Source organism: Festucalex cinctus, chromosome 20, assembly GCF_051991245.1.
Source record: "Festucalex cinctus isolate MCC-2025b chromosome 20, RoL_Fcin_1.0, whole genome shotgun sequence".
In the NCBI taxonomy this organism is placed as follows: domain Eukaryota; kingdom Metazoa; phylum Chordata; class Actinopteri; order Syngnathiformes; family Syngnathidae; genus Festucalex; species Festucalex cinctus.
The window spans coordinates 9388153-9405888 of NC_135430.1; the positions used below are offsets into that span (position 1 = coordinate 9388153).

General features: G+C 47.0%; 3 protein-coding genes and 1 long non-coding RNA gene across 6 annotated transcripts in view; 2 read left to right on the plus strand and 2 right to left on the minus strand.

Moving 5' to 3' along the window:
• Nucleotides 1–101: 101 nt before the first annotated feature.
• Nucleotides 102–4760, minus strand: LOC144008959 (5'-AMP-activated protein kinase subunit gamma-1-like). 3 transcript variants are annotated; one of them, XM_077508349.1, is made up of 13 exons: nucleotides 4705–4760; nucleotides 3496–3547; nucleotides 3310–3419; nucleotides 3152–3233; nucleotides 3029–3087; nucleotides 2897–2942; nucleotides 2479–2533; nucleotides 2273–2399; nucleotides 2030–2195; nucleotides 1878–1915; nucleotides 1669–1815; nucleotides 1509–1602; nucleotides 102–1443 (listed from the first exon to the last, which is right to left on the minus strand). In XM_077508349.1, exons 3-13 carry the CDS (start codon nucleotides 3379–3381, stop codon nucleotides 683–685), a joined length of 1647 nt encoding a protein of 548 aa, XP_077364475.1. In that variant the 5' UTR covers nucleotides 3382–3419; nucleotides 3496–3547; nucleotides 4705–4760; the 3' UTR covers nucleotides 102–682. The 3 variants fall into 3 exon arrangements, with proteins under 3 accessions (XP_077364475.1, XP_077364477.1, XP_077364476.1); XM_077508351.1 differs by lacking the exon at nucleotides 4705–4760 and adding an exon at nucleotides 4184–4408 and having other exon boundaries at nucleotides 3496–3550; XM_077508350.1 differs by lacking the exons at nucleotides 3310–3419; nucleotides 3496–3547; nucleotides 4705–4760 and having other exon boundaries at nucleotides 3029–3047; nucleotides 3152–3169.
• Nucleotides 4095–11909, plus strand: LOC144008958 (zinc finger Y-chromosomal protein 1-like). The gene is made up of 7 exons (XM_077508348.1): nucleotides 4095–4356; nucleotides 4733–4989; nucleotides 5099–5214; nucleotides 7315–7509; nucleotides 8765–8973; nucleotides 9066–9386; nucleotides 9611–11909. The coding sequence occupies exons 5-7, from the start codon at nucleotides 8772–8774 to the stop codon at nucleotides 10903–10905; spliced, it is 1818 nt and encodes a 605-aa protein (XP_077364474.1). The 5' UTR covers nucleotides 4095–4356; nucleotides 4733–4989; nucleotides 5099–5214; nucleotides 7315–7509; nucleotides 8765–8771; the 3' UTR covers nucleotides 10906–11909.
• Nucleotides 11910–13524: 1615 nt separating this feature from the next.
• Nucleotides 13525–17736, minus strand: part of LOC144009615 (chondrolectin-like) — a 72746-nt gene continuing 68534 nt past the window's right edge. The window contains exons 3-8 of the mRNA XM_077509439.1: nucleotides 14842–14987; nucleotides 14613–14770; nucleotides 14482–14532; nucleotides 14234–14278; nucleotides 13806–13902; nucleotides 13525–13750 (exon numbers count right to left, since the gene is read on the minus strand). Of these exons, the coding sequence (XP_077365565.1) occupies nucleotides 13684–13750; nucleotides 13806–13902; nucleotides 14234–14278; nucleotides 14482–14532; nucleotides 14613–14770; nucleotides 14842–14987 (564 nt within the window). The 3' untranslated portion in view covers nucleotides 13525–13683. The remainder of the gene's footprint in view (nucleotides 13751–13805; nucleotides 13903–14233; nucleotides 14279–14481; nucleotides 14533–14612; nucleotides 14771–14841; nucleotides 14988–17736) is intronic.
• LOC144009616 (uncharacterized) lies at nucleotides 15317–16648 on the plus strand. Its single transcript, XR_013280982.1, has 3 exons — nucleotides 15317–15612; nucleotides 16027–16257; nucleotides 16524–16648. It is a non-coding gene; the product is annotated as an uncharacterized LOC144009616 (long non-coding RNA).

The window sequence follows — 17736 nt, forward strand, 5'->3', positions numbered from 1 at the left end:
GGCGTCTCACACTGCATGTGTATGTCTCCAATAGGTAATTAATTTGTAAGCTAGACGGACTTTTTAATAATCTGCAAAGTCATCATTTTCAAGGTGTGAGGATTCCGAATGAAAATGACCAAATGTGGTCTTAGCATGTAGCCGAGTTATTAGCATCACTAGCGTGCTGACATCACAGGCTTTGAAAATAAATAAATGCATCCATAAGTCGGACGCTTTCAAATGGATGTTTACTTCCCTTTTGAACAGTGATGATTATTCATGATAAACAGTTTACTTTTCTGATGAGAAAAACTAAACACCCAAGTTACCATTTCAACTTTTATATATGGAAATAAATTACATTTCTCTAATGTTCTTGCTGAATGATGTCTTATGACATCGCCAAGGAACAGGAAGTGCAGACAAGCAAGGATTGTCAATGTCAAAACACGACATTGCGTGGTGACACCACACTAAGCTGTTAGCTTGTAGCAAAATCACTTATCACCGACTTGTCATTAGCAAATTGCTAACATTCTGATAACAATATAAAGTATTGTGTGTTTACATCAAGTAACTGAGCTGCTATGCTATGCTAGCCCGTTTAAAAACAGCTGCCATGCAAACAATTTGTCTGCTAACATTCTTGGTGGGCGGGCCCGTCTGTCAATGACAGCCTGACCCGCCTTAAATGATGATGTCACAACTCCTCTTCGTCCCTCCCTCCTTCCAGCCCCTCCTCCATTTTTTCAATCTCGTCCTCTCTTTCCATCTCTTCCTGCTGGCAGTTAGCGGACTTGTCTTCAAAGACAGTCTGGTCACGGTCAACTTCCTGGTCCTGGGTATTATCGTGGTGGTGGTCATGTTCTTGCTCCTTATCATGTTCCTGTTCTTTTTCAGGATCCTGCTCATTGTCCTGGTGCTGGTCCTTGTCATGGGCATCTTCCTGGTCCATGGTCTGGTCCTGGCTTTGGTCGTGGTGGTCATTTTCCTGGTCCTTGTCATGTTCCTGCTCCTGGTCTTGTACCTTGTCATGATCCTGGTCACAGTCCTGGCTGTGTTCCTTGTTATGGACACATTCGTGGTCCTGCTGTTCCTGGTCAGTATTCTGGTCCTGGCTTTGGCCGTGGTCATCTTCCTGGTCCTGGTCGTCTTGCTTGTCATGATCTAGTTCCTGGTCATGTTCTGGCTCCTTGCCTTGATCCTGGTCATCATTCTGCTGTTCCTGTTCCTGGTCACTGTTATGGTCCTGGTCCTGATCGTGATCTTGGTCACTATTCTGCTCCTGGCCTTGGTCATGGTCCTGATCCTGGTTTTGTTCCTTGTCACTGTCATGGTTGTGGTAATGTTCCTGGTACTGGTCCTGACAGTGCTCCTGGTCCTGGATGTGCTTGTGGTCCTGATCAAATGTGGAGTCCGACGGAGCGCGAGTGTGCAAAGAGTGGTCATTCCTGAGCACACCTGCAAACGCCAAACAAAAGTGATCGCTATGACAACCACACTTGGACGTTTTTATGTGTGCGTACCGGCAGGGGTCAAAACGAGCGCCTGAAGGATGTCCGACAAGGACACGATGCCCACGATCCGAGACTCTTCGTCCACCGCCACCAACCTGTGAACCTGCATGCACGCATACACGCAACGTCAGGCAGGTGCTCGACTTCCCATCCGGGGCGCGAACGTCACCTCGGCCTTAACGATGCGGTCCACGATGGTCTCCAGTGTCTCCATCTTGTTGCACTTTAGGACGCCTTCAAAGTACTGCGAGCGGTGCTGGAGCGCCTGCGTGACTGTCACGTCCAAGTCGTTGTACGTCTTCTCCGCCGCCAGGTTCTGAAGGGGAAAACACCACGGATGACACCCGGACCGGCAACCGCTCGGCCAATTTTACTCACGATCACGTCGAACTTGGAGTAGATGTCCACTACTTGGCCTGCGTACACACAAACAAACACAGCTTGTGATATTTGAGGTGAAATTTCCGGAACAAACTTGTGAACTTCATTTTGTAAATGTTTGATTTTGCTGGCTTGCATGCGGCCGTTACCATGGTGATTGACGACGGGCAGGGCGGAGACGCGCCGGTGCGTGAAGACGGACAGGGCGGTGATGAGGGGCGTGTCCGGGTGGATGAAGGCCACGTCGGAGTAAGTGCCCACGCCCACTTCCTCCAACGTCTTCTTCATGAAGGCGGGCCTGGGCATCTCGCACAGCTGGTACGCACACACATGGCTCACCAAGAGCGCAGGAGCACCCCCTTCGGGCGGGCAGGTAGGCGCAGGACACTCACGAAGAGCTGCAGGAACTTGAGGATGCGTTTGTGCGTCAGGATGTAAAGCGCGTTGCCGCTCAGCGGGTCGACGACGGGAAGACGATGGATCTTGTTCCGGATCAGCGAGTGTACCGCCTCGAAGATGCTAATGACGTAAAGCACACACATTAACTTTCTGTTTCCTGCCAGGACGCTGGTGTGACGCACACGCATAGGGGAGGTACCTGGCGTCCGGCGAGATGTGGACCAGAGGCTTGAAGGTCTCCTGCAGGTAAAGTTCTGTCAACAAACAGAACACGCTCAGCCAGAGTCAAGTCACCACGCTACTTGTAGAGTAGAACTGAGACCATGTGCGCTTTTCAGGATGATTGTTGGCATATAAAGGAGGCCATTAACTGTTTTTCGAAACAATTATATGTTCGATGCACCCACTAGGCTAAACCTGGTATTCTGATTTAATGCTGCTTTTGTGGAATAGGAATTAAGCAGCAAAATCCATCTCGGAGGGTGGCCATTTTGTCCATCGCCACTTGGAAAATGACGTCACAGGTGGCCCTGTTTTCTGGGCGTGACATTTGAAATCTTTAAACAAATCTGATCTCTTATTGGCTATCGGTTCAAAACAAAAAATGTGAAGTGAACCTCTCCACGTCTCAATCTTGTGTTCCTCCAGCTCGTAAATTTGAACCTGAAGGTAAAAAAAAAAAAAAACTTAAGACATTCAGCAGCTGGCATCTTACACAATCACATCTTTTCAACATGTGTGTGCAGTACCATGGGTGACTTGTAGTATCTGGTCAAGATGTTGATGAAGTCTGTGATGGTCAACATTCCTGAAACAGACAAGAAGAAGAAGAACCCAGTTGCGTTTGAGCGCATGCATGCGTGCATGATTACCAACAAAACTTTGTTTCTTGGTTTCCCACAGAGGAGCAGCCCGGACTCCGTTAGCCACAAGAGCGAAGAACGCTTTCTTCACCTGCAACATGAACACGGACGCACTTGTCAGTCATGTGTCATGACATGTGCCAGTCACGTCGGTGTCGGCGAGCCACCTGTAGCGTGGTGTCAAAGACGACGAGTTTGGAGCTGGTGGGTATGATGTCGTAGCACTTGTGAGACTTCATGAAGCGTGTGTAGATGTCCCTCTCGGAGTCCGCACATGCTACAAACACACGTGTTTTTAATCAGCTGACTCCAAACAATCCAAACGTTCTTGCAAAGAAGAAACATGGTCTTACCGGCTTCGTCCACCAGGCGTCGCTGCTGCGACTCTCCGGCGACGTCAGCCGCCTGCTGAACACACAATGACGTCAGCATCCTTCGTGTTACTTAAAACACGTGTATGCTTATATCATTATTCTCTACAAACGTGGCGGCTGAGATTATCACGTGTTGAAAGACACGATTTCATTTCATGTTCTGAAAAATATTAATTTACTACATCTTTGGTCATTTATAGTGACAAGTGGAGCAATTCAGTGCTCTGCCACAAGATGGCAGAAGCGATACTGGTGCCCATTTGGTTTAGTGGTTGTGCGTCAAATATGTCTTTGGTCAATAAAGTTTTGGGGAAAAAGCGCTAACTGTCACGTATAATAGTGATCGGTTTCGCATAACATGATCAGTTTCGTACCTATGCGTTTAGTCATTTGTGCACAGTTCAAATCAATTTAGTGGCTGTCAACCGTCGACTGATGATATCACGGAAATCGACTGGATGCAGTGATCACCTAACAATGACGTCATCGCTTTTATGCCCACGCTAACTTTAAGCTTAAATCATAAACCCAGTCAATGAAAGTGGCTCATCTGGGTGCGATACACGGTGACGTCATCGCAGATGCACGTGAGGGATGACGACAACGTGCGGGCAGGCAGAGTCGTCATGACGACACCGTAGATGGCGTGACGTCATCGGGCACCAACCTGGCCGTCGTCGTTCATTTCGCCCGTTTGTCGTTGACGTTTGCAATGTAGACGTGAAGAAAGAGATGAAGAAGAAGACAAAAAGACGAATAAGAAGAACGTCAGGTCGCCATCGTCCACTTTTGCCGCCAAACGTTCGCGTTTTGTCGGGAAAAATCCAGGCGCGATGTCAGGTGCAGTCCATCTCACAACCGCCACATACGCGACATACTTCCGGCTTGGCTTTTCACAATAAAAGCATTTAACGCCTGCTTCCGCCGTGTGGGGATTCGCTAGAGGGAGACAAACTCGCGGCAAAACCTCAACTTGTTACTTCTCCCCGTCACGATGACCTTATCTAAAGATAAGACAAAATAACATTTGATCAACTTTATATTTTGCACATCGTTTTTTCCCATCTGTTAACTTGCAAGAAATTGTTTTATGTTTGCACTGCCATTGGCTGGTGACCAGTCCAGCGTGTACACAGTCAGCTTATAAAAAAAATATATATATATAAATAAATAAAAAAATCTTCTTAACTTCTCTTTAACTTCAAAATCGTTTCAGCTTTCACACCTTGCCGCCAATCGGAAGCGGGTGGGCCAAAGGCGTGGTGCGACAGGATGCAGACGATAATGAGGACGAGCGTTGTCCCGCGTCCGGTGGTGACGAGAAGGATCGCAGGCGTCTGGGCTCGCTGGCGTACTTCTCCAGGCGGAAGGCGCCCACCTGCCCCGGGTCGGGTGGAACCTGAAGAGGAGGGGGTGGCGGAGGCGGTGCGCACGACAAGCTGAAGGCTGGGCCAGACCAGGACGACGTGGAAGGTGGACATGGGATGAAATGGATGAAAATCAAGGAATCGGAGAAGAAAGTATCAGCTGAACATGTGAGAAACACACACCTCTGGTTTTGCTCCTCTTATTGCGTGAAAAGAGTTTGCTGGCAATTGGGGAGGGCGACGTTTGCTGGTTGGATTCCCTGGAGGCCAACCTGAACATTCCACTGAAGCTCAGCCTACCACGCGCACATGCACACGCAAAGCAATCCTGGTGAGTGTGTGACATCACGTGTAACTAAAGTGTGTTTACCTTCGTGTGGTGGGCGGGGACTCTGCGATGCTTTTGCTCGAGGTGGGCGTAGCCCTGGGGGTCGAGCTGACGGCTCGCGGGAAGAAATTCCTGCTGTCATTTGTCTCCCCCTGTGGTAGGATATGTGTATTACAACTAGGGCTGTCAAAGTTAAAGCGTTAATAGATTAATTAATCACAGAAAAATGTCGCATTAATCACGTATTAACGCATATTAATCGCACAATTTTTATTTTTTTTGGATTGCACTTGAGCCTTCAACGTAACCGCGGATGGTTACATTGAAGGTTGCGCAGGTCAGTGATTAGGTCAGTTCCAAAATGAGCGGAGTGACTCCAGCTGGTGTGCTCGGTGGTACATTTCTCTTTTAAAAAACAAAAAAAAACAAAAAAACACCCTGATGGGACTTTAGATAAAACAAAAGTAATTTGTGTTTAATTAATTAATAATTGCTGAATTGCACCCAATTGATATGATGCTGTTACATTTTGAGCAATACACGCATGCATGCAATTGCGTACATGCATTTAATCAATGTTTGCAAATGACATTCAGATCATAAAATGCGTTAATGTCAAAATATTACGGTATTTTGTATTTATTTTATATTACGCAAATACGCAAGTAATTTAGCTGATTAATCGTGATTAATCAAAATTAAAAAGTGTGATTAATCAGATTAAAATTTTGAATCGTTTGACAACACTAACTACATTACGATGTCATCCCGTTTTTGTTTTTTTTTTCGGCCCGTTTTACCTTCCTTGCTTTGTCCTTTTCCACCCTGGCCAGCTCGTCCACAGAAGACATTCCAAACACGCCGACGTCTTGCGCTGGAGGCACACTGTCAAAGTCATCAGCATCATAACAAAAAATAGGTTTGATTGAACCACATTTTTGGTAGAGATGCCACCAAAACGAGCAGAAGATATCCGTATAGCAGCAAACTTGAAGCTGAGCCGCTAGATTTGTTTCGGTGGGCCCCATAAATTGAGGCGGTGTCCTCACCAATTTGACACGCATGCCCGAACGAGTCGACTAAAATTCGTTCTCATTTCATTCCGAAAACAAAATTTTACCGTTGACTGATATGACAATGAATGAGATAAATTTATGGATACATTTGAATGAAGCAAATGGAGGGGAAACTCCATAAAAAAAAATAAAAATACTCAAGTCAACTGCCTTCCTGTCCATCTTTGTGGAATTTCTCAAAAAGATCCGCCAGCCTACCAATCAAATGCGACAGCCGGAAGAGTCCACTAGAATCCCGAAGAGCGTCAACAAAAGTGATGTTACCTTCTTCAGGACAGTCTGGCGTCTGTCCTCGTCTCACGTGCTTTCCTATATCTCGTTGGCTTTGTTCCATGACGGCCAATCGGTAGTGAGGAATACAACTGCGCTTGTGCGTGTTTATGTTTGTGTGTGTAAAAGCTGCCATCATCAGCGAGGTCACAGAGGGCACCTGCCATCCCTCAAGGTCATTTAAGACTTGTGCCAGACGAGGACAACAAACGGGCTGACAACACAAACAAAACAAGATGGCCGAAGGTCTTGTTGATGCTGGACGCACGGCTCACGTTTCACTTTGCTTATTTTTTTTCTCACGCCATCAGCAAACTTTCTCACAACACCTGTGTCACGTGGTCGAAAATTTGATGATGTCATGAGTTTAAAGATGACACTGTAACAAACCACGCCCATTTACATCACTCCACCTGTCCTTGTCTCCTTAGTCTGTTGCTGTTGTTATTTTCATCTTGTCACGTTGTCATCTGGTTGTCATGTCATCATCAGCCACCTGTCAATCATCTGTATGATTATCCAACTTTTTGTCAGCATTTCCACTTCGTAACGTGTCAATGTGATATCATAATTCCAAACAAAAGTTTTTTTTGCTGTAGATGGAGACCGTGGGTGTGTGTACTTAAAAGTATAATAAAATGCTTTAAATGTGTAATGGTGGTATTTTATGCTATAAAATGCTTGAAAGAAAGAGAAAGAAAGAGAAAGAAAGAGAAACGACATCCATTGACTGATAATTCGATTCCCTAACCCACAGGGGGACGCGCGTCAGCCGTAGCACTCGAGTTATCCACTTCCGGAGAAGAAACACAAACCGACGAAGAAGACGACGACGGAGACAGCGAAGAAAAGTGTTGCTTGTTTTGGTGGACTTGTTCAACAATTGTGTTATAATCTTGAACAACTTTTCTCACCTTGTGTCGCTCGTAGGTCGTCAGACTGCTGGGCGCAGGTAAGAACGTAGCACTTATTATCCGAATCCTTTTTATTGTTTTGCTTTCGCTGTTAGCATGAAGCTAATAGTTTCTTCCAGTTGACTGATTGTTCGTCCGATTACTTACACGGAATAATCATAATAAACTTACACAAGTTAATTCTCACAATACGTTTAACACACAATACATTTTGACGTCGAATTCAAATGTCGGCTTTATGTCACACGAAAATTCATTCGCGAACGTGTCGGCTGCGTGATTTTTTTTTCACGCATTCACACATGTGAGTGAGTGGAAAAAAAGATAAAAATACAAATACAGGCTGGGGGTGTGGGGGGTTTAGGACAAAATCACCCCCACACGTTAAGAAAAGCCCAGATCTGTAAATTGAGAAGTTGTTTGTTTGTTTAAATCCTGTATTTAAAAAGTGCATTTTCCTGAGTGAAACCGACAGACAGGGCCATTAACATTCATTCATGAATCAATAACGGTTTGTTTATTGTAATGGTTGATGTATGTATGTATTTGTATATCAGCTTTCCTACTGGAAAAAAAAAAAGCAATATAAAGTGCTTTTCTGAAATGCTAATAAATATACGTGAAATTCATTGTATGTAAAAGCAGTTCAAGTTTAGGGGTGTTCGATAGGTGAAGTGAACAAGTTGGATGGATATTTGACAGACATTCGCTCCAAGCGGTCTCTTGGGGAAACCGCATGAGATACGCCGCTTGTTTTCCCATTTCATATCTCAATATTTTTTTTTTTTTTTTTATACATAAAAATTTAGCATTCTAGCCCAGTAACTTTCAGGTCATGTGACCTGTGAACTCAAAATCAGTGGGATCATGCCTGCTATCGGTACTCGCCGACCCTTAAAAAAGATGATTGTAAAGTTTGAAAAGATGATTTTCAAAAATTAACTTCTGAAGCATGACTGAGCACATGATTAGTTGGATGTTTCGAGAAGCTTTCACGTGCTATCCAGTTGGAAGGTGTTTTTTTTTTTCTTTTTTTTTTAACTTTTGACTGTTGCTGTACACAAGTCCACCCAAAAGTTTAATAATGATAATAACGTAAGTAAGTAAGTAAGCATCTGATTAAGGTATATACATTGCAAATAATTGGTGCGGTTTCGGGAACGAGCCCTGTTAAATTGTAAATACTGTACTGTATAACCAAAACTACTTTCCACAGAAAAAAAAAAAATGACCAGGGGCTGAGTTGGATTGACTGGAATCTGGTAATAAGTTTGCGTTGTGTGTCACATTCAGGAGTGCGATGGCGTCTGCATCAGTGGCGCCCCCCGGAGCCGGAAATGAGCTGCGCGTCCTGGCGAGGAAGTGGCGGGAGGTGGCCTGCCAGTGGGAGGCACCAGCGGGCAGGACCCACGAGGTCGCTTGTCAGAGCAACGTCGCCCAGAGTCGAGACGTCGGCGTCCAGGCGGACCTGTTGACTTGCCGGCTGTGCTGCAGACGTGCAGGTGGGCGGGGCTTCGGTCACACGACTTGAGCTACTGGCAGAAACGGTTCGATGTGCCCCCACTCGTGTAAACGCAGAATTCTAACCTCGCAGATTTGTCCGCCATACCCGTTCGCCGTGTGCCGCCTGATAGTCAAAATGGCAACGCCGCGCTGCCGCAGAGCAGAAGCAAAGTGGTCCGAAACGCCGTCAAAGCCCCGCAGGAGCCCCTCCCCAACACCGCCGCCATCTCCCCCCCTTCACCACCGCTGTCCAGCATGCGCCCGCAGAGGGTGCGGCGACCTCCCAGGTGGCATGAAGACCTGCAGACGCCGCCGTCACCCGAACCTTCGTCTGGAGGCGGGGAGCCAGACGACCAGCAGCAGGTGGTGGATGAGGAGGGGGAGGAGGCTGTGTGGATTTTGCCCAAAGGAGGTGCGAAAGCAGTTTTATTTATTGGAAAATCTCAAAATGGAGGTTTTATCTCCAATGTGTGTGTTGTAGTGTTAATTTCATCAACGAAAACTAAACAAAAAATACATAAATAAATAAATAAATAAAAATGGGATGAGGGTGACCATGTTGAAACTGGACTAAAACAGACTAAATGTAAAAATGGCTGCTAAAATGAACACTAGTGTGTTGTTCTGCGTCATCAGGTGCGGCGGTGGCGGTGAAATTGGAGGCGGGGACCAACGTGTGTGACGTATGTGGTCAGGTGATGAAGAACAAGTCGAGCCTGGCCCGCCACTCCTTCATCCACACGGGCCAGAAACCCTTCGCGTGCCACCTGTGCGACCTTCGCTTCAACCGCCGCGACAACCTTCGCCACCACCTCAGCCGCCTCCACCCGGGGGGAGTGGCCCGGCGCCAGAGGCAGCGCCTGGTGCAGACGTGGCTCTGCGACGTTTGCGGCAAAACCTTCCGCTGCCGCTCGGCGCTCAAGACGCACGAGGTCATCCACCTGGGGGTCAAGCCCCACCGCTGCGACCTTTGCTCCAAGGCCTACATGCGCACCAACGACTTGGAGCACCACAAGCTCACGGTGCACGGCGACGGTGGGACGCGGCGGCGCCACTCGGGCTCCTTGCTGTGCCACTTCTGCGGCAAGGAGATGAAGTTCCGCTCGCAGCTGGCCACCCACCTGCTGACGCACTCGGACGAGCGGCCACACCTGTGCGACGTCTGCGGCCGCAAGTTCTGCCGCGGTTACCAGCTGGAGCGCCACAAGCTCCTCGTCCACCCCGACGGCGCCACCGCCGCCGCCGACGAGGAGGACGGCGAGGACGGCTCGCTGCAGTGCGACGTTTGCGGCAAGCGTCTGAAGACGGAGGCGCTCCTCGCCGCCCACTCGCGAGTGCACTCGGCCAACAAGCCCTTCCGCTGCTCGCTGTGCCCCCGCCGCTTCGCCAACCACGCCTGCATGAAGCGGCACCTCGCGCGCGCGCACCTGAAGGGGGCGGCGGCGGTAGCGGCTCGCTCTGCCAGCCCGCGCGCCGGCAATTCCTTTCCGTGTGCCACCTGCGGCAAAGAGTTCAAGTTCCGCTCGCTGCTCAGCAGCCACGAGGCCGTGCACAGCGACGAGCGGCCACACGCCTGCGATTTCTGCCCGCGCCGCTTCCGCCGCCTCAGCCACCTGAAGCGGCACCGGCACGTGGTCCACCGCGACGGCACGCGCCTGCCGCAGAATTTCGTCTGCCACATCTGCGGCAAGGACAAGAAGTGCCGCTCGCAGCTGGCCCGCCACGTCATCATCCACACGGGGGAGCGGCCCTTTGCCTGCGACGTGTGCCCGGCCCGCTTCAATCGCCAAGGCAACCTGCAGCAGCACCGCAAGCGCATGCACGGCATTGGCCAAACGCCGGAAGACCCCGACCCGCCCATCCTCTTCCAAGATCTCGACGGGGTCCCGGATTTCAAACAGGAAGAGGTGGTGGACGCGTCCTTCGACTGATACCACTTAAGAAAACTTTTCTCTCATTGGCTGGAGGCTTTATGCAGCAAGATGGCCGGCCATCCCCTTCCCAGTGGGCTTCTCCTCGTCAACCAATCGCAGGCCACAAACACACAAAGGCACGTTCACAATCGCTCAGTTTCATACAGTAAGTGTCCCATTGGGTCGTTCCATGCCAAACAAACCAAAAAAAAATATCAGAAAATTTTAACCAAGCAAGATGAAATTTAAATGAAACTCGGTGTACTTGTTGATAGTGACTGCACAGCACTAAATCTGAACTTTGAGGTCAATCGGTGGAGTGCCACCTACACCCGCCGGGTTGGGTGAGGCCCCGCTGGTCGCTCCTCTTACTCACTTCACTAGTTTTGCACTATACACTTTGTAAATATACACATAGGGCACACAACACATTTCTTGGTGGGGTGGGGAAGGGTGGAGACACCGTCTTCACCCTTCAACTCCCCTCCAATTTTAATGCACTTCATGTCCAAGGGGAGGGGTGAGTTGGGGCGGGGAGCCATCAGGGGGGATGGACTGCAGTGCCTGGCAGCGCTGTGGTCCCCCCCATCTGTGTCCCTGCCCCACCACTTTGTCCCTCCATTTCCTTTTTTAATGCACCACGCATATACATATTCATTTTTTGGGGGGGACGCGGGTGTATCGGAGTAGGGGAAATTTTTTCCCTCTGCTCACCTGCTCCCAATTTTAATGCACCACACGCACACACTTGTATATACACTGGGTGGGGCCACATTCACGGTGTAAGGGTAGAGCTCGCCAGTCGGCGAGCTGGCGGACTCAGTAACAGGGTTAGGTGTCACTAGTACGCTGGCGTGACGACCGGGGCCTCTTCCCACCGGGCTCGGTGTTCTGGTGTTCCGCCTCTCCCCCGGTGCTTCCTCCTCTGCTTACCCCCTCCCGCCGCTGTGCTCCTTTCGCACGGCTGGAGGTGGGGTGGGCACGTCTTCCCTCTCTGCGCTGCTGCCCGGTGCCGGTTTCCGGGCGGGGGGGGGTTGTTTGGGTTATGGGGGCTTGTTTGGGGGCTGGGGACCGGTGGGGTGATGCGGGCCTCGTTCTGCGGCCTTGGGCTCGGGGGTGTGGGCCGGGGCTGGGGCGGGGGTGTTCCGGGCGTCTGGGTCGGCTCGCCGACCGGTGTCCGCTCGGGTGGCTTGGGGGTGGCCTTGGTGCTGCCGCGGCCTGGGAATTCCGGGGGGGGCGGTGCTCGCTTTGCTGGACCGCGGTTGACGGCTTCTTTCTTTGGTGGTGGTCCTTATGCATGCCAGATCCATCGCACCAGCATCTACTGAAACTCAAACAAAATTTGCCTCTCCCTCCCACAGCCCCTTGAATCAGTGGGTGCTGGTGTCTGTGGATCTCACTTTGCTTTATCTATCCTTCCCTCCTTCCTCTCTTTAGTTTTTCCTCTGGTCACTTGAGATCTCAATTTATTGGAAGTTTGAGGTTTCTGGGGTTGGCGTAAGACTCTGGTTTTGTAACCACGCAGGAGGGGTTTTGTTGGTGCTGGATTTCACTTTGATGGATTGGATGTACTGGCTTCTACGGATGTCACTCTGCCTCATCGATCCTTCCCTCCTTCCTCTCTTTAGTTTTTCCTCTGGTCTCTTGAGATCTCGCTAATTTGTTGGAATTTAGAGGCTTCCGGGGTTGGCGTAAGACTTTGATTTTGTAACCATGGGGAAGGCAGGAAGTGTTTGGTCGGTGCTGGATTTCACTTTGATTTATCTTTCTTTTCTCTTTATTTTTTCTGACCTTTTCTCTGGTCTCCTGACCATTTGAATCTCACGACTCTGGCAAGATTCTGAAGTACCTGGTTAAGGCGAAGGGTAATGGGATATTTATAAGGTTTTAGGTGAATTAATGAGTATAAATTTATACGTATTTGCACGCGCACGCACGCACACATACACATACACATGTAAGCTCTTCTTTTAGTTCTTGAGATACAAATGTTCAAAGGAAGATGGCCACGCCTCTTTTTGCTGAAAATGCCAAAAGTTTGTGTGCCGTAGCTCCCGAACCCCTGCTCCGATTGACCTCAAATTTCAGATTTAGTGTTGTGGAATCACTATCAACAAGTACGCAAAGTTTCATTCAAATCAAAATTTGTTTCAACCCACTGGGTGATTTTCATGTTGTAACTAGTGCTGTCAAAGTTAAAGCGTTAACTAATTAATTAATCACAAAAAATTATCGAATTAATCATTGTATTACCACAGATTAATCACACTATTAATTTTGACCGCAGATGATCCTTTTTAATAGGTGCGCTTCAAATTGAGCGGGAAAAATATGTTGGGGGGGAAAAAAAGCCTTTTTAAATCAGTGATTAATCATGATTAATCAAAATTCTAAGATGTGATTAATCTGATTAAAAAATGTAATCGTTTGACAGCTCTAGTTGTAACACTATGTGAAATGTCACGGTGCACTGTGTTAAGTTTTGAAAACTTTCAAATCATGTGATAAATTTCAGGTTTAGTGAACATTTTGTTGTACTTCAAAGTTTGCTATATGATCCAAGCACTAAATCAGAAAATGTGAATTTGATATATCTTGGCGGCAAGAACGAACCCTCAATTGGAAGGAGTGACAAACTTTTTTTTTTATTTTTTTTTTTAGTTGGAATATGTCATCATTTACACACGAAAACAAGCTTAGCATGTGTTGTTAGCGTAGCAATCCAACAAACGATGTCACGTGACACTTCAGACTCCGCCCCCATCACAGCTCCGATCGGGTAACTCGGACGTGACGTCACGGATCCGTGCCGTCACCTTTGGGCGTCTTGGAGATCCAAAGGTTGGCCCGCCTCCCAGCTGGGCTGTGGGAGGAGCCAAATGGGTGATGTCATCATGTTTGGCTACAATATTACCCACCTTGTGCCCAACACGTGACAGCAGCAAGTCCCGGCGGCCACTAGGATGAGCAGCAGCAGCGGGATAGTGGGAAGGATGACGTACAGCGCCAACGGGCCTACGCGCAAAAAAAACGTGAGTGCTTCCTGATGACATCACTGATGGGCGGAGTTTCGTTCAGAACAACTGCTTGTTGCCTTCGAAAATTGACTTCTGTTGCTCATGCGCACTCAGGACCCAAATGTTTTTATACTTAGAATTTCCTCTTGCTTGTAAAGTTAAGCAAAATACTAAAGTATTACAAAACACGCAAATGTTTTGCCTACAAGTCCTTTTATTGTTTTTTTTTTATTTTTTTTATTTTTTTTTTATGTCATTGGTCAACAGTATTATTTTTTTTTGTCGGAATTGGCGTTTAAAAAAAATCCATGCGGGTCGAGTGTGCGTACCTGAAGCTTCAGTCAAGGTCACGTGACCGCCATCCAGCGTGGTCTCTGCACACACGCACAAAATTGCACTGAGTGCAGTGGTACCTTGAGATACAAGTTGAATGCTCTTTGTTGAATTTTGTGATATCCACCAATGTCAGGTCACTCGTATCTCAAGGCGGCACAGAGAAGTTGACGATGAGAGCAAAATATGAAAATGGATCTATAAGACGAAGATAGTTTGGGGATGGGGTTGTTTTCTCGCTGACCTGTGTCCCGCCCAGCAGCCGTGGTACCAGGCTCCTCCTCCGGGTGGCGCTCTGCCAAAGAGACAAAAAAAGATGCCGTCAGAGTCGTCAAGAACGCCGGATGACGAATTTTGACAACAAGATGTGGCGACCAGGTTGATATTTGCAGATGAAATTATGCTTCATGGAGCAGCGGTCGTCGTTCCATTGGTAGAGGTAAGCCCCGCCCACTCCCGGAATCGCACCCGGTTGATGGTACATCACCACGCACGACTCTGCGCCGCACGACGGCTCGTCCATGTACCACTTCCTGTTGACAAACATCACTTCTTGTTGGCAAACAACAACAGTTTGCGCACGCGGCGGTGGCGGCGATGTCACCTGAAGGAGGCGGGGCTGCCGTCGGTCCACCTGTAGCGTTGCGAGCAGGACGTGACACCGTCAGAAAAGTTGCGTAAGTCGTCATCCACACGGGTCAAGCCGATCCAGAAATCGCCATCTGATAGTCTCGAACCCGAACGCAACTCCTGAATAACCACCATCAAGATCACCATCAACGTGACGATGAAGATGATTATGATGATGACAATGGAAGCGATGACGTGGCAATGTTGATGATTGTAAAGATAACTAGGAATGTTGATACTGCTTTTTTTTTTTTTTTTTTTTTTTCCAGACGGATACCAAATACTACATATAACCCATATATTCCAATAGAGTATTTTTCTTAAAAAAATAAAATAATTTAAATTAATGACAATTTTCTATTTCTTAAATTTCTCATTTCTAGTTCCTAAAACGGCCACAAGAGGGCGGCCACCTTAAAATAAGGCTAGTAACCAATACCTGGTATAGGTCGCTTGCACATGTCGTCACTTCCGCCTCGGATTTCTCGTAGTCGCCATGCTGGGTGGCCTCCATTTACGTAGCGATTCGGTCTAACACGTATCTATCACGTTTGTTTTCTGCGTTTAAAATGGTACATTGTTGCTGTATCGTTGGCTGTTCGAACAAAGCCAAGGGGGAAAATGGTCGGTCTTTTTTCCGAATTCCGAAAATAATTAGGAACCAGGGCCTGGAGACAGAGGAGTGCGGACTCCGGAGGGAAGTCGTTACTTTGGGCTCGTGTGTGCAGCGATCACTTTGTGAGCGGTAAGCTTGTTTACCTTTATTTAATGCACGAGGATTAATAACGTTTCGACCGCCCATATATGGGCAAGTTGCTTATGTTTTGGATTCATGAGCAAGCAAGTTCGGTAGTACAAGCTGGCTAGCGGACGTTAGCCGAAAGCTAACATCGAACATTTTCACCCAAGTAGTGCTAGTGCAAAGTGTTTACTGCTGAAATTGGATTGATTAGTCTTGGGCTTTTAATGCCGATAACATGTTTTTTGGTGGCAAAATGTAAACTTGGGAAAAAAAAGAGACAGAAGGGGCTGATGCAAGAAAACAGAGCCCCGGTAGCCTACACATCATGCTAAAGAACTTATTCACGGCCACCCTACTGCGGTAAAATAACCAGTCTTTCCATATTTTATTTGTTTATATATTTGTTTATTTTAACAGGTCGCCCTGCGCCCGTTTTTCTGTCCAATCATCCCGACTGGGCTCCAACATTAAAGTTGGGTCCCAAGTTACAACATCTATGTCTCAGCCCAGTCGGTGCCAAGATATGAACGTGCACAGGAGAGACAAGCAAAGAAAAGACGACTCGAAGTGGCAGAGATTGTTGCAGTTATGCAGCCAGATGGCTCCAGTAACCTGTACCCTCAAGTACTGCTGACATCATTGACTCTGGTATGCCACTCAGAATTCATTACATGATATATTGTATGCATGAGTGAATGTATGTGTTTTTGTTTGTGTGTGTACACGCACCTTATATTTTAGAGACATTTGGAAGTGTTTATAGAAATAAGTATTTGCCTGTAGCAATGTTCATACATTAAAAAATGCAACAAAATGTGTACATTTCTTTTACACTGACAAAAAAACTATACTACTTTACTATATTAAACCTATTACTGGTACCGTATTTTTTTGTGATTTATTTTTTTCTTTAGGGATCTCATGCCACACCGACTTGATTGCCAATGACATGATGGTAACGAAGGCGAGCATCAAAGCATTGGAGGAGGACAACATGCGACTGTTTGTTTGGCGCTAATAAAGGCAGCGTTTATACAAATTCTATTGTTGGGTTTGTTTACAAAGCTATACATAATACAAATGACAGGATTTGACTCAATGTGCAATATGGTCCCTCTTAAAGTAATGGCATAAATCTCTATTATTTCTAAAAGCACAAAAAATGAAGTGAATAATGATTAGATGTAGTAATTTCAGGGTTAAAAATTGAACTGTTAATTAATGTAGTTTATTTTAGCACAGGTGCCTACCATCCTGAGATGACGGTATGATGTAATGTTGATGGGGTACGCAATGACTTTCATTATGCTATGTACAGAGGAAAAAGTTGCTCTCTTTTAAATTTGTTTAATGTAAGACAAGTACCAGTACTGTGTTACAGAGTTTTCCCAATAATCCTTGTTTCACACTTGTCACAAAACCACTGTCCTTTTGGCAGTCTAGATTGGCACACTTCAAGTGATATCATTTGATTTTACAATCTGCTGCAGCACAAAAAACTACTTTATTCCGCATCTTTGAAGTACATGAGCAAGTGGTAGGTGACAGCGGCTGAGCAGGAACACTGGAAGTCCACTGCTGATCTAGTAAATGCTCTCCCGAGCAGTTCAGGTAAGGAGGGGACTTTGGGAAAAAAAAACTCTGGCTTTTCCAGCTGGCCAAAACGAGCTATCTGGGTGGACTCGCTCAATCACACTTTGTCCACACCACAAAGTCGCAGAAGTCCCGTCCAGTTAAACTCATCTGTGCCTGAATCTGAAAATATTACAAACATTGTAATGAAAATTTGAAACATAGAATTAAATAAGAAACTACAAAAAGTAAAGCCATACATACCTGGTAATAATATTGGTGTTGCCGTGACAAGTGATGGGAATTGTTGCCATCTGGCACCAGACAGAAATTGGGTGTTGTGACAGCCTCCTTAACCGTGAGATCATAAGAAAAGCTGTCAGTATGCTCAGTAGTTACCATGAACACGTTTTATTGTACTGGAAACTGAAACTAAAAATACGTCCTCTGAGAGTGGTTAACCTTAACCATTTAGAATAAGTTGATTAAGTAACATGTAACTAGTGAAAGGGTAGCATTAAATTTAATTAAGCCACGGGGAGGCTGTGCAGTTAC